Genomic DNA, 14,510 nt, shown 5'->3' with positions numbered 1-14,510 from the left:
GCCCACTCCCCATATCCCTTGATTGCCTGCGAGACCAAAAATCTATCTATCCCAGCCTTAAATGTATTCAATAATGGAGCATCCACAACCTTCTGGGGTAGAGAATTCCAAAGATTCACAACCCATTGAGTGAAGAAATTTCTCTTCATCTCAGTCCTAAAAGATCATCCCCTTATCCTGAGATTGTGCCCCCGTGTTTCAGATTCCCTGACCAGCGGAAACAATCTCTCGGTGCCTACCCTATCCAGTCCCTTCAGAATCTTGTACGTTTCAATGAGATCGCCTGTCATTCTTCTAAACTCCAGAGAGTATAGGCCCAATTTACTCAGCCTCTCATCATAGGACAACCCCCTCATCCCAGGAACCAATCTAATGAACCTTCATTGCACTGCCTTCATTTCATGCAAGTACATCCTTCTCTAAATGTGGAAACCAAAACTGCACACAATGGCCTCAGCAAAACCCTGTACAATTGGAACAGGATTTCTTTGTTCCATACTCCAATCCTTGCAATAAAGGCCAACATATCATTTGCTGTCCTAATTGCATGCTAAATTTTTGAGCTTGATTCTCGAGTGGGACTTGAACCTACAATTTTCTAACTCATAGGCTAGGGTCACTAAGCCATAATTGAAACACCTATTAGATGGAAATTGGATTCTATTGGCACATGCAACTTTAACGGCATCTATTCGGAATGATTCTTGCAGTGGAATTGGGCGTGTACCTCTCTTCATTATTTAAAGTTCAAATTGCAGAGTTGAAGGCGGGTCCAATTGGTAGTGGTATCTCCGGTTATATTAGCCGAGAGGTGGAAAGGCTGCAACTGGGGCAATGGCTACAGTGAAGGACAGAGCCCGAGTCATGAATATGACCCTGAGCCTTGCGGCTCTCAGCCCAGCGTGCAGAGCAGGTATTAACCACAGTGTCACTTTGTTAATGATCTCTTCAAAACGGAAACTCTCTGTGCACAAAGTTTCCAACAAGCCTGTTGACTGTCTCCTCTCTTTGGAAGTTTGCATTGTTTCCAGTTACTCTCTTCTCACTTTGTTCCCTTTCCCAAGTTGTAAGTTTTTTTTTCAGCAACGCAACCATTCAAGGTTAATGTTTAAATGCAAGGGGAGAGTACAGGAATTTCTTGTGCAATCCGCTCCTGTCTATAAAGCTGTTTGTACACACACACACACATGCTGAGCCACCTCCACTCCAGGTTGCCGCCCACTCTGCCGGTTTTCCTTCCTCGCCCTGCTCTGGTTGGTTAACGCCTTTTGTATTTACATCAACCTCAGTCCCGGTTCCCCAGAGTTCAGAACGGGAATCCCGCGTGTAGCAGCGACAGGACTGTTCTTGTACAGTCTGGAAAACTCCAGTTTTTGCTGCAGTTATTGTTGTGTCCCGGGCTCCCTCTTTAACGATGGCAGGATGACTCATTCAGGTAAGCGGAGGGACAGCGGCTCAGACACTCGGGTCACTGCAGCTTCAGTGCCTGACATTATCTGGCGGCCTGTTCCCGGGGTCCGAGTGCCATTGAAGGGCGGGCTGAGGACAAGACAACTTGAAGTGAATGTCGAAGCCACCAGACCAGGGGGATTTCAGCGGCCACTGCAGCCTGGAGTTTGCCGTGGGGGATTTTTTATTTTGGTTTCTCAGACTGACTGGAAACAGGACAGATGTGGGTTAGTGCTATCCATTATAGAGGAGGGAATGTCAGAGAGAGAGAGAGAGAGAACTGCATCAGAAGAGGACAGGGAAGTTCCCCAGTGACATTTGTATAGCGCCTTCAACCTTGGAAAATGTCCCAAGGCGTTAAATAGAATTTAAGGTCTTTTTTGGATTTCAGAAATCGAAGAGTAATGTTTAATTTTCCTCCAAGATCCTTATTTAGTGTCAGCCTCCTGAGTGAGAATATTCTATCCTTTGTCAAGACTGCCCTGCCCTAGGGCTGAGGTTGTAATGCACTTGATGTAAAGAGCTACGTCGCCTTCTGAATACAAGTTTATTTTTAACTATTGCTACTTTGTATGGGGGAGGTGCCAGAGAAGGGGAGAGTTGGGTTGAGACTAACTGAGCCTAGAGGTTTTTACTTCCATAAATGGCTCCTAGCTTTGACTGGTTCCAATAATATTAAAGAAAACCAGTTGAGTTAGGATACATATTGGAGCAGTGGATTTATGGAAAATACATGTAGCTGGGCTCAGTGTGATGTATGGTTTGGGGCAACACACCCTGTCTACTGGATCTGCTTGTTTTGACAGTGGATCATCTTTAATTAGCTTAAAATTGATTATTGTTTGATGTGCTGGTTTTAGTTGATTCATTTGCTTTCGATGACCTGTATTATCCACTCAGTGAGGATTACTAATTAGATCTTTAGATTGCACTGTGTGTGTGTATGTGTGTGTGGGGAAGAGAGAGAGAGAACGAACAACTCGTCCCAATGTTGCTTGTCAATCTATTACCCTAACCCATTCCAACAAGTTTCCCAGTAAGATTGCTGTTACATCTCAAGCACAATTCTCAAGTTGCTACTGTAGTAGTATAAGGGTCTGAAAGGGTTAATCTTGAGTGAGTGTAAAGAAACATTACCCACCATGATGATGGAAGAGATCATTTGGGAGGGATGAAAACTGATACGGTGTGGCTTTTGAAGGAGCCACACAGGCTAGTGTGAAGTGTATACAGTTATCAAATAAATCTTGTTTAAATACTACAGTCAAAGAACCTTTCTGGCTAGACTCTATACAGTGGCAGTATACAGAACCAAACATATAACAGCTACCTATAGTGCAATCCTCAGACCTACTGAAAATAGGTCTTGTGATGGTGTTGCTCGTATGTTTGGAGTTGCTCTGCTTTCTTGGCTGTTTTATATAAACTATATATATACGAAAGTAGGTGTGTTAATTTTCAACATTGAGGACGTAATATGGAGCTTTTTTAAAAAGGATGCTGACGATGACTCTTCGCAAACTCAGATTGGTATTTGACTCAGATGGACTTTTAACCACATAGGCAGAGTCACTTAGACTGCCTATTTCCATCTCCGTCACATCAGCCATCTCTGCCCCTGCTCAGCTCTTCTGCTAAAACCCTCATCCATGCCTTTGTCACCTCCAGACTGGACTATTCAATGCATTCCTGACTTGCCTTCCATGTTCTATCCTTCGTAAACTTGAGGTCATCCAAAACTGTGCTGCTCTTCTAACTCTGATCAAATGACGTTCATGCATCCCCCTTGTGCTCGCTGGCCTACACTGGCTCTTGATTAATCAACACTTCATTTGTTTTTTTTAAATTCTCATCCTTGTTTTCAAATCCCTCCGTGGCTTGGCTCTTCCCTATCTCTAAAACCTCCTCCAGCCCTACAACCCTACGATATCTGCTCCTTCAATTCTGGACTCTTGAACATCTCTGATTTTTTAAATTACTCAACAGTTGGTGGCTGTGCCTTCAGCTGCCTAGGCCTTAATCTCTGGAATTCCCTCTCTATATCTCTCTGCCTCTTTCCTCCTTTTTAAGGCGCTCTTTAAAACCTGCCTCTTTTTGACCAAGCTTTTGGCCATCTGCCCTCATATCTCCTTATGTGGCTAGGTATCATATTTAGTTTTATAATGACTCTGTGAAGTGCCTTAGAATGTTTAATTATGTTAATAGTGTAAGTTGTTGTTGGTTCTTACTGAAGTTTATCTTTGTGGATATCCTAGCTTTACAATCATGTCATCCTCACTAATGAAATCCAACCAGTTCCCTGGAACACTCATGGCTGCTGTTGCCAACTTAATTTGATTCCAGGTTAAACACATTACACGTACTTTAGAGAGAGGGAGGGATGAATCATCATCCAGTCAAGTTGTATTTTCAGTTGCTGATGGGAGTGGGAAAACATAATATTTTAGGAAGCCTCAGTTCATGCACTGTTTACCCAAATTTTAAAATTGGTTAATATTTTAATTGGTTTCCCATTAGGAAGGGAAAGAGGGCTTCTAAATGAGACCTTCTCTGGGTCTTCAGTTCATTATTTCACTTGCGTGCCAGAGGGTGCTCCTTGAACTATTTTCTATATAATTTAATCGTTGCAAGATTGTTTAAAAATAGCAAAGATTTTGGACATCTTTTTTTATAAATAGACCATTTAAAAAAAAAAACTCTCTTTTACAGTATAAGTTTGATTATTGTATCTTAGATGCTTCTCATATTGGCTGCTGTATACTTTGCCTGTAAATAAATGACCATCATTTTAACCTGGAGATGTTTAGCCTAGTAACATTTGTTATAAATTTGGGTCTGTAGTAAGGTAGCTTTAGTTACTCCAATAAGTGATCAGTTTGTCTTTTTATAAAAAGTTGACTTCCACTGCCCTCTCTGGACAATGGTTACAATCCTGGGTTCAATACAATCCCTGTGATCTGCATTGGACATTTGTATCATTTTGCACGTGTATTTCTTCAGTCTCTCCAAAAGATAAACCAGGCAATTGCAGGCCAGTCAGCCTAATGTCAGTGGTGGGAAAACTTTGCGACTAATGCAATCAAAAATGAAGTCAAAAAAAAAAAATGAGCATGGATTTATTAAAGGCAATGCAGGGGTTCCTCAGGGTAATGTCCAGGGGCCGAATATCTTCAGCTGCTTCATCAATGACCTTCCTTCAATCATAAGGTCAGAAATGTGGATGTTCGCTGATGATTGCACAATGTTCAGCACGATTCGTGACGAGTCAGATACTGAAGCGGTCCGTGTAGAAATGCAGCAAGACCTGGACAATATCCAGGCTTGGGCAGATAAGTGGCAAGTAACATTCACGCCACACAAGTGCCAGGCAATGACTGTCTCAAACAAGAGAGAATCTAACCATCTCCAGTTGACATTCAACGGTATTACCATCGCTGAATCCCCCACTATCAACATCCTGAGGGTTACCATTGACCAGAAACTGAACTGGAGTAGTCATATAAATACCATGGCTACAAGAGCAGGTCAGAGGCTAGGAATCCTGCGGCGAGTAACTCACCTCCTGACTCCCCAAAGCCTGTCCACCATCCACAAGACACAAGTCAGGAGTGTGATGGAATACTCTCCACTTGCCTGGATGGGTGCAGCTCCAACAACACTCAAGAAGCTCAACACCATCCAGGATAAAGCAACCTGCTTGATTGGCACCCCATTCGCAAACATTTACTCCCTCCACCACCGATGCACAGTGGCAGCAGTGTGTACCATCTACAAGATGCACTGCAGCAGCTCACCAAGGCTCCTTAGACAGCACCTTCTAAACCTGCGACTTCTACCACCTAGAAGGACAAGTTCAGCAGGTGCATGGGCACACCACCACCTGCAAGTTCCCCTCCAAGTCACACACCATCCTGACTTGGAACTATATCGCCATTCCTTCGCTGTCACTGGGTCAAAATTTTGGAACGCCCTTCCTAACAGCATTGTGGGTGTACCTAACTCAGGGACTACAGCCGTTCAGGAAGGAAGCTCACCACCACCTTCTCAAGTGACACAGTGGCGCAGTAGTTAGCACCGCAGCCTCTCCGCTCCAGCGACCCAGGTTCAATTCTGGGTACTGCCTGTGTGGAGTTTGCGAGTTCTCCCTGTCACTGCGTGGGTTTTCGCCGGGTGCTCCGGTTTCCTCCCACAGTCAAAGACTTGCAGGTTGATGGGTAAATTGGCCATTATAAATTGCCCTTAGTATAGGTAGGTGGTAGGGGATGTGGTAGGAATATGGGATTAGTGTTGGATTAGTATAACTCGGTGGTTGATGGTCGGCACGGACTCGGTGGGCCGAAGGGCCTGTTTCAGTGCTGTATCTCTTTTTTAAAAAAAAAATTAGGGATGTGCAATAAATGCTAGCCTAGCCAGTGACGCCCACATCCCATAAATGAATAAAAAATATATTGTTTGACTAACATTGTGGTGTTTGAAGCAGCAAAGGGGTGATGAGGGTAGTGTGGTTGATGTTCTGTATATGGACTTTTAAAGGGTGTTGAACAAAGTACAATGTAATAGATTTGTTAACAAAAAAAAAGACAATAGGATTAAAGGAACAGTAGGGAGCATGGATATGGAATTGGCTGAGTAGTGGTGAACGGGTGCTTTTTCTGACTGGAGAGAGGTATTATGTGGTGTTCCCAGGGGTTAGTATTAGGACCACGGCTCTTTTCGATATACATTGATGATCGGAACTTGGTTATAATTTCAAAGTTTGCAATTGACATGAAACTTGGAAAAAGTAGTGAACAGTGAGGACAGTAACAGACATGGGAGGGCATAAATGGATGAAATGGGCAGATGCATGGCAAGTAAGTGTGAAATGATGCATTTTGGTATGAATGAAGAGAAGTAATATAATTAAATGGTATAATTTAATCCTAGTCCCCTCCCTTCCACGATCCACCAAATTATATTCTCTCCCCGTCTCCTAAGAGTTTTACAGCACTGCAGGAATCCTTTGGTGCTTCATGTCTGTACGAGCTGTCTGAAAGAGCTGTCCGCTGAGTCCCGTTCCTCTGTCCTTCCCCAGATTAAAAAAAAAAGATTTCCCTTTTGCAAAAGGAAATGGATAAATATTTCAGTTATAGATTCTCCTTCCAACATTGTTAGGGATGAACTGGATTACCAGAAACAATGTTCCAGACTTTTAAAAAAAAAAAAAATTCTCTCTTTGCTCATTTGGTGACGAGTCATAAAAGTAAGACTCCCGTCACTGACTCATCACCCAATGGAAATAGTTTTCCTGATTTTTTTTTTAACTTTATTAGATCTCTATTTTGAATGCCATTTCATTAATTTCTTGATTTTTTGCTTTAATGTAAAGAGCCCCGGTTTCTCTTGTTTCTTGCTCATTATAGCACAGAAGGAGGCCATTCAGCCCTTAGAATCCATGCTAGCTCTCTGTAGAACAGTCCGATCAGTCCCATTCCCCTGCTCTGTCCCTGTAGCCCTGCAAGTTAATTTCTCTCGAGTGCCGATCCGATTTCCTTTTGAGATCCTTTATTGTCTCCGCTTGCACCACCCTTGTCGGTCAGTGAGTTTCAGGTCATTACCACTCAGTGCATTTATATTTAAAAAAAAGGTCTTCCTCACATCCTGCCCCTGCATCTCTTGCCCGAAACCTGAAAACTGTGTTCCCCTAGACCTTGTGCCATCAGCTAATGAACAGCCTTTCTTTGTTTACCTCATCCAAACCTGTCATAATCTTATACGCCTCAAATCTCCCCTCAATCTCCTTTGCTCCAAGGAGAGCAACCCAAGCTTCTCCAACATAACCTTGTAGCTAAAATCCCTCATCCCTAGAACCATTCTTTTCACAACTGAAGCCTCGTTGCTGGGACCATAATGAACCACTCCAAGGCTATTATATCCTTCCTTAAGTTGCCCAAAACGTCACACAATATTCTAACTGAAGTTTAACTGATGATTCATATGGGTTTAGCATTACCTTTGACTTTGCACTCCTGTCTCTGCCAAAATTGCTCACTATTCCAGGATTGTCTTTTGAATGTAAAGATGACACCTGGCTTCTCTTCACTATAAACTAGCTTCTTAAACTCCTCTCCCCTGCCTTCTGCGCACTCGTCTCGAATAAGTGTGAGGAGTTAGTAAACTGCGCCTTCACATCCTTCCTAAAGTGTGGTGCCCAGAATTGGACAGACTAGTCCAGTTGAGGCCGAGCCGGTGTTTTATGAAGGTTTATCATAACTTTTGTGTTTTTGTACTCTGTGCTCCTATTTAAAAAGTCCAGTATCTAGTGTACTTTCTCAACCTGCCCTGCCGCCTTCAGTAGTTTGTGTATACGAACATAACTCCCAGGTTCCTCTGCTCCTGCACCCCTTTTAGAATTGTATCCCTTATTTTATGTTGTGTCTCCTTCTTGTTCTTAGGCTGGCACTTCAGTGCAGTATTGAGGGAGTGCTGATCTGTCAGAGGTGCCGTCTTTCAGACGAGACCTTGAACCGAGACCTCGCAAGTGGACGTTAAAGATTTCATTGTGCTATTTGAAGAGCAGGGGAGTTCTACCTGGTGTCCTGACAAATGTTTACCCCCTCAATGAACGTCACTAAGCCTGATGATCTGGTTACTATCTCATTACTGTTTGTGGGCCCTTGCTGTACACACATTCGCTGTCCAGTTTCCTGCATTTCAATAGTGACTACAGAACTTTGGCATTCTGATGTTGCACAGGTGCTATATAAACTTAAGTCTTTTTCTCTCCTTTATGGTCGTGTCGTTAAGCAATGACATGAAGTGATCCCTGAGGTACATCACTGTTTACATCCCTCCAGTCTGATAAACATCTATATTAACTGAATACTGTGTGTCCTTTAACCACATTCCCTTATCTGCCTTAACCTTATCAATGAGCCTTTTGAATATCCACAAAGACAACATTCATGGCATTTCATTGATCAGTAGACTTATTTCCTCAATTCTAATTGTTCATACAACAGTTGCCTTTTTACAAATCATAATGCCTCTCCCTAATTAACCCAATATTTCTAAGTGAGTGTTCCTTTTTATTCCATATTGTGTGCTATTGGAGTTTACCCACTTCTGATACTACTTTTGTATGACGGGGCAAGCTTATAAATGGGATGTTTAGTTTGGCTATCCATTTGAGAGCCTCCTGAGATGCCAATGAATGAGGTGCCTCTCAACAGATCTTGTTGGGCAGGGTTGATGTGATGCGTTCCATGGTCTGGTACTCATGGCCACAATTGCTCTTTAGGTCATCCCTCATCTTCCACTTATGGAGCAGGAGGTCATATTGTCCACTCTGTGTGGATTTGGTTCAGTGCTATCCACAGTCTTCAAGGGAGGTTGAAGCCAGGGTACTCTGCTCTTGGGTCAGTGATGAGGTGTTGCTTCTTTATACTGCATGGAACTCGTGATTCTGTCCATCTGGATACTGAATTGGTAAGAGCTGCATGCATGTTAGTTTCCCAGAACAGCCGGCACAATTTTAAGTGCTTTCGTGGTGGGCTTTTAGAGTCATTGAGTGTGAAGGTTGGTGAAGCTGATGACTGCCTACATGTGGTCTCCCTGGGTGTGCTGGTTCATCAAGAACTTGCCAGCTAATGCCTGAAAGCAGCCTCCTGGTCTGAAAAGCATGAAAGCAGCCACTTCTGATGCTGGACAAAGGGTTTTTTGCAGCAACTCCCACCGCCCCCATCATTTGGCAGAATGTCCATACCTAAAGGATGTTTGAAAGTCTGGTTGGAGCCTCTGCTATTGAAAATGAAAGAGATTTGAAAGGTAGATACAGAAATAATTTCTTCAGCTCGGTGAGTCCTGAACAAGGGAACACGATCTTTAAAATGAGAGCGAGGTTATTTAGGAGTGAAATCAAAAGACACCTTTTCCACAATGTAGTGGACATCTGGAACGTTCTACCAAAAGGCTGTGGATGATGTACCAATTGAAATATTCAAGATCGCGATCAGTAGATTTTGGTTAGACAAGGGTATCAAGGCACATGGAGGTAAAGGTGGACATCTGGGGTTGTGCTAGAGATCAGCCATGATCTAAAATAGAATAGTGGAAAGTCTGGAGGGGCTGAATGGCCTACTCCTGTACCTATTCTATTTCCTGTAACTTCTCTCAGCATTGCCATCGGAACTGGGTGCCTTTTCCATTTTACAGTTGCATTCATATTTTTTCCAGCATTTTCCTGACTACTGTAGACTCGCCAACTTTAAGGGCATTTAAGTGGTCATTGGATAGACATATGGATGAAAATGGAATAGTGTAGGTCAGATGGTTTCACAGGTCGGCGCAACATCGAGGGCCGAAGGGCCTGTACTGCGCTGTAATGTTCTAATTCTAATTACTCTCCCATTATTATTCCACCTCCTTGCATTTCTACTAATGCACACTCTTGTGACAACACAGGCAAAGTATTTATTTAATACCTTTGCCATTTGACCATCCCTTAAGATTGTCTTAGTCATATTTAATAGCTGCATCCTCCTAACTATTTTGCTTCTTGCGTTTGCCATGACATTAACAACTTGCATTTATATCGTGCCGATTACATTGTTAAATGTCCCAAGGTGCTTCAGGGGAGCATTACCAAACAAAATGTGACAGAGTCACATAAGGAGATTTTGGGACAAAAGCTTGGTTAAAGAGGTAGATTTTAAGGAGTATTTCAAAGGACCATAGAGAGGTGGAAAGGTTTATGAAGGGATTTCCTGAGCTTGGAGCTTAGGCAGTTGAAGGCACGCCCATTGCTGCCATATGGCGAGCGATTAAAATCGTGGATGTGCAAAATCCTTCATCATTTCTCTGTCTTACCCTGGTTGTTCTTAGTATCCTCCTCTCTTAGAATTTCTGATCTATTTACTGCCACTTTTTTTTTACAACTTCCTATGCTTTTTATAGTTGGCTTTTTTTCCCTTTCCTGACCCCCCCCCCCACCCCACACACACTTTCCTGGCTGTAGCTCTCCAAACTATTGAGTAAGGTTGCTTCAAATTTTTTTTATTAGTTCATGGGATGTGGGCGTCGCTGGCAAGGCCAGCATTTATCGCACATCCCCAGTTGCCCATGAGAAGGTGGTGGTGAGCTGCCTTCTTGAACCACTGCACTCCATGTGGGGTAGGTACACCCACAGTGCTGTTCGGAAGGGAGTTCCAGGATTTTGACCCAATAACGGTGAAGGAACGGCGATATAGTTCCAGGCGTGTGGCTGTGAGGGGAACTTGCAGTTGGTGTTCCCATGCATTTGCTGGGTAGAAGTCGCAGGTTTGGAAGGTGCTGTCTAAGGAGCCTTGGTGAGTTGCTGCAGTGGATCTTGTAGATGGTACACACTGCTGCCACTGTGCATCGGTGGTGGAGGGAGTGAATGTTTGTGGATCGGGTGCCAATCAAGTGGGCTGCTTTGTCCTGCATGGTGTTGAGCTTCTTGAGTGTTGGAGCTGCATCCATCCAGGCAAGTGGAGAGTATTCCATCACACTCCTGACTTGTGCCTTGTAGATGGTGGACAGGCTTTGCTGAGTCAGGAGGTGAGTTACTCGCCACAGAATTTCTAGCCTCTGACCTGCTGTTGTAGCCACAGTATTTATGTAGTTACTCCAGTTCAGTTTCTGGTCAATGGTAACCCCCAGGATGTTGATAGTGGGGGATTCAGCGATGATAATGCCATTGAATGTCAAGGGGAGATGGTTAGATTCTCTCTTGTTGGAGATGGTCATTGCCCGGCACTTGTGTGGTGCGAATGTTACTTGCCCCATCAGCCCAAGCCTGGATATTATCCAGGTCTTGCTACATTTCTACACGGACTGCTTCAGTATCTGAGGAGTAGCGAATGATGCTGAACATTGTGCAATCATCAGCGAATATCCACATTTCTAACCTTATGATTGTAGTTGACAGTGAAGAGGATAGTTGTAGACTCCGAATGATATCAATAGTATGGTTGAGTGGGCGGAAAATTGGCAAATGGAATTCAATCCGGAGAAGTGTGAGGTAATGCATTTTGGGAAGGCAAACAAAGCAAGGGAATACACAATAACGGGAGGATATTGCGGGGTAGAAGAAGTGAGAGACTTTGGAGTTCATGTCCACGGGTCCCTGATGGTGACAGGACAAGTAGATAAAGTGGTGAAGAAGGCATATGGAATGCTTCCCTTCATTGGCTGAGGTGTAGAATACAAAAGCAGGGATGTAATGCTGGAACTGTATAAAGTACTGGTTAGGCCACAGCTGAAGTATTGCATACAGTTCTGGTCACCACATTACAGGAAGGATGTAATTGCTCTGGAGAGAGTGCAGAGGAGATTTACAAGAATGTTGCAGGGCTTGAAATTTGCAGCTCTGAGGAAAGATTGGATAGGCTACGGTTGTTTTCCTTGGAACAGAGGAGGCTGAGGGGTGACTTAATTGAGGTGTACAAAATTATGAGGGGCCTAGGTAGGAAGGACCTGTTTCCCTTAGCGGAGAAGTCAATTACCAGGGGACACACATTTAAGATGATTGGTAGAAGGATTAGAGGGGACATGAGGAAAAACGTTTTTCACTGAGGGTGGTGGGTGTCTGGAATTCATTGCCAGGAACGGTGGTGGAGGCAGAAACCCTCAATTCATTTAAAAGGTACCTGGACCTGCACCTGAAGTGCTGTAATCTGCAAGGCTGTGGACCAGGTGCTGGAAGGTGGGATTAGATTGGGCGGCTAGTTTTTTTTCAGCCGGTGCTGACGAAAGCCTGGCTACCTGACCCAGACCCAACTACATGAGTCGGGCTTGGGTCAGGTTGGGCCGGACAGTGCTGCTCGTCCGGGAAGTCACGGGATCAGGCTTGTGCATGATTCCCCACAATTCCATCTGCAGGAATGGATGAAGGGTAGTCGGGTTGGGCGCGAAAAAAAAATTAAAGGACTTTGGTTCGGATTGGCTGTGGTCAGGTCGGGTTTTAATTTTATATCCGAGCCAGGCTTTAGCGCGGACACGATGGGCTGAATGGCCTCCTTCTGTGCCATAACTTTTCTATGGTTCTAAGGTGCCATGGACAGTATTGTGATAATGACCAGATGATCTGTTTTTCAGTGGTGCTGGTTGAGTGATAAATATTGACCCAGTACATTGGGGAGAATGCACCTGCTGTTTATAATAGTGCTATGGGATCTTTACCTCCACCTGAGAAACCGAGGCCCTGTCTGTTCGAACATCTCTGTGCTGTGTTAGAAGTGTTGGCCTAGGTTTTGTGCTCAAGTCTCTGCAATGGGACTTGAACCCACAACCATCTGACTAAGGTGAGAGTGCCACACGGAGCCACAGCTGACATTTTGGGAGAACAAGTCCTTTTTGGTAATTTCACTTTTCTTTTCAGAATTGCCTGCTGTGAAGCCATTTAGAGCAACTCATATTTGGTGCAACATAATTATTGCACTTCAGTCAGAAGTGGAGGTGAAACGTCGCAGACACAATCTGAAACATCACAATGACTGCTTCCTTGGTTCTGATGCTGTGGATCTCGTTCTGAGTCACCTTCTGCAAAATAACTATTTTGGTGAGGCTGAAATCTCTCGGTCAAAAGTGGTGCGGCTTTGCCAGGCTTTGATGGATAATAAAGTGTTTGAAGGAGTTGGCAAAAAGCTTTTTGGCAAAGATAAGAAAGAGTCTACTTTTGAGGACAGTAGCTGCAGTTTGTACAGATTTACCACAACGCATAGGTGGGTTGACGCTGTGAATGAATGCCAGCCTCCCAGAGTTCCACGAAGCCCTGGGTTCAATGGATTACATAGGAGGTAAGGTCATTTCAGATCTTCAACGAGACATTTTTCTACTTCTAGAGGTGGCAATTGATTGCAGTGTTAGGAATTCCCCACTTCAGTAAGAAAGATGTCCTTGAAGTTTACCAATAATTACGGCTCAAGACTGCTTTGGACTTTGTCATTTTGGAAGCTATTTTTAGTATGCCTCTTAAAACAGTTTTGCATATCTGTACAATGTGTGAGCTAGTCTGCAGAATGTTGAAATTGGCTTGAATCCCTTGTTCAACTGGACCCTCTATCCTCCCCAAACACACACGAGCTGCAGGAATCCAATGAGCATCAGCATTGCTACTTTAACTAGGTATTAGTAGACGTTGCGAAGGACTGGCTCCTTCCTTCCTTCAACCGGACCCTGGTGATGCCTTGGGAGACATCAAGGCAAAAGATGAAATTTTGTTGTAGCTTTGACATGTGCCTCAGACAATGAAAACTTGCTCAAAATGTAAGAAACAAAATGGGGAAATTTATCTCCAGGTGTTAGAACTGGCTTAACTCATAGGAGCAGGAATAGATCATTCTGCTGTTCATAGGTCATGGCTGATTTGTATCTTAATTCCATCTACCAGCCCTGGTCTTGTAAGCCTTAGTACCCGGCCTAACAAAAATCTATATCAATTTCAGTTTTGAAACTTTCAATTGACCCACAGCTTCAATGGCTTTTTGGGGGAGAGTGTTTCAGATTTCCACTACCCTTTTATGTGAAGAAGTGCTTCCTGACATTGCCCCTAAGAGCTGAGCTCTCATGTTAAGATTATTCCCCTTATTCTGGACTCTCCCCCCCCACCCCCCTCCCCCTGTTGGAGTAAATAGGGAGAAACTGTCAGCTCTCTTAATCATCTTAAAACACCCCAGTTAGATCATCTCTTGCGCTCAAGGGAATACAAGCCTAGTCTATGCAACCTGTTTTAGCCCCAATACCATTCTGGTGAATCTGTTACAACCCCTCCAAGGCCAATATCACCTTCCTGAGGTGAGGTGCCCAGAAATAAAAGCGTTTTCGTCCAGAGAGGGTCTCACCAGAGCTTTAAACAGCTGTAACATAACTTCCGAAGAAGGGTCACTGACCCGAAACGTTAACTCTGCTTCTCTTTCCACAGATGCTGCCAGGCCTGCTGAGTGGTTCCAGCGTTTCTTGTTTTTGTGTAACATAACTTCCACTGCTTTGTACTCGAGACCCCTCGAGATAAGGGCCAAAATTCCATTAGCCTCTTAAATTATTGTTTGTACATGTACGCT

General features: G+C 43.8%; 1 protein-coding gene across 2 annotated transcripts in view; it reads left to right on the top strand.

Moving 5' to 3' along the window:
• The first annotated feature begins 1,303 nt into the window (after positions 1-1,303).
• depdc7a (DEP domain containing 7, paralog a) overlaps positions 1,304-14,510 on the top strand; it is a 47,141-nt gene continuing 33,934 nt past the window's right edge. For both annotated transcript variants that reach the window (XM_068046929.1, XM_068046928.1), the window contains exons 1-2: positions 1,304-1,435; positions 12,830-13,247. In XM_068046929.1, the coding sequence (XP_067903030.1) occupies positions 1,423-1,435; positions 12,830-13,247 (431 nt within the window). In that variant the 5' untranslated portion in view covers positions 1,304-1,422. The remainder of the gene's footprint in view (positions 1,436-12,829; positions 13,248-14,510) is intronic.

Source organism: Heterodontus francisci, chromosome 14, assembly GCF_036365525.1.
Source record: "Heterodontus francisci isolate sHetFra1 chromosome 14, sHetFra1.hap1, whole genome shotgun sequence".
NCBI lineage: Eukaryota > Metazoa > Chordata > Chondrichthyes > Heterodontiformes > Heterodontidae > Heterodontus > Heterodontus francisci.
Note: the sequence above shows the minus strand (reverse complement) of the source record. Positions and strands in the feature narration are given on the sequence as shown.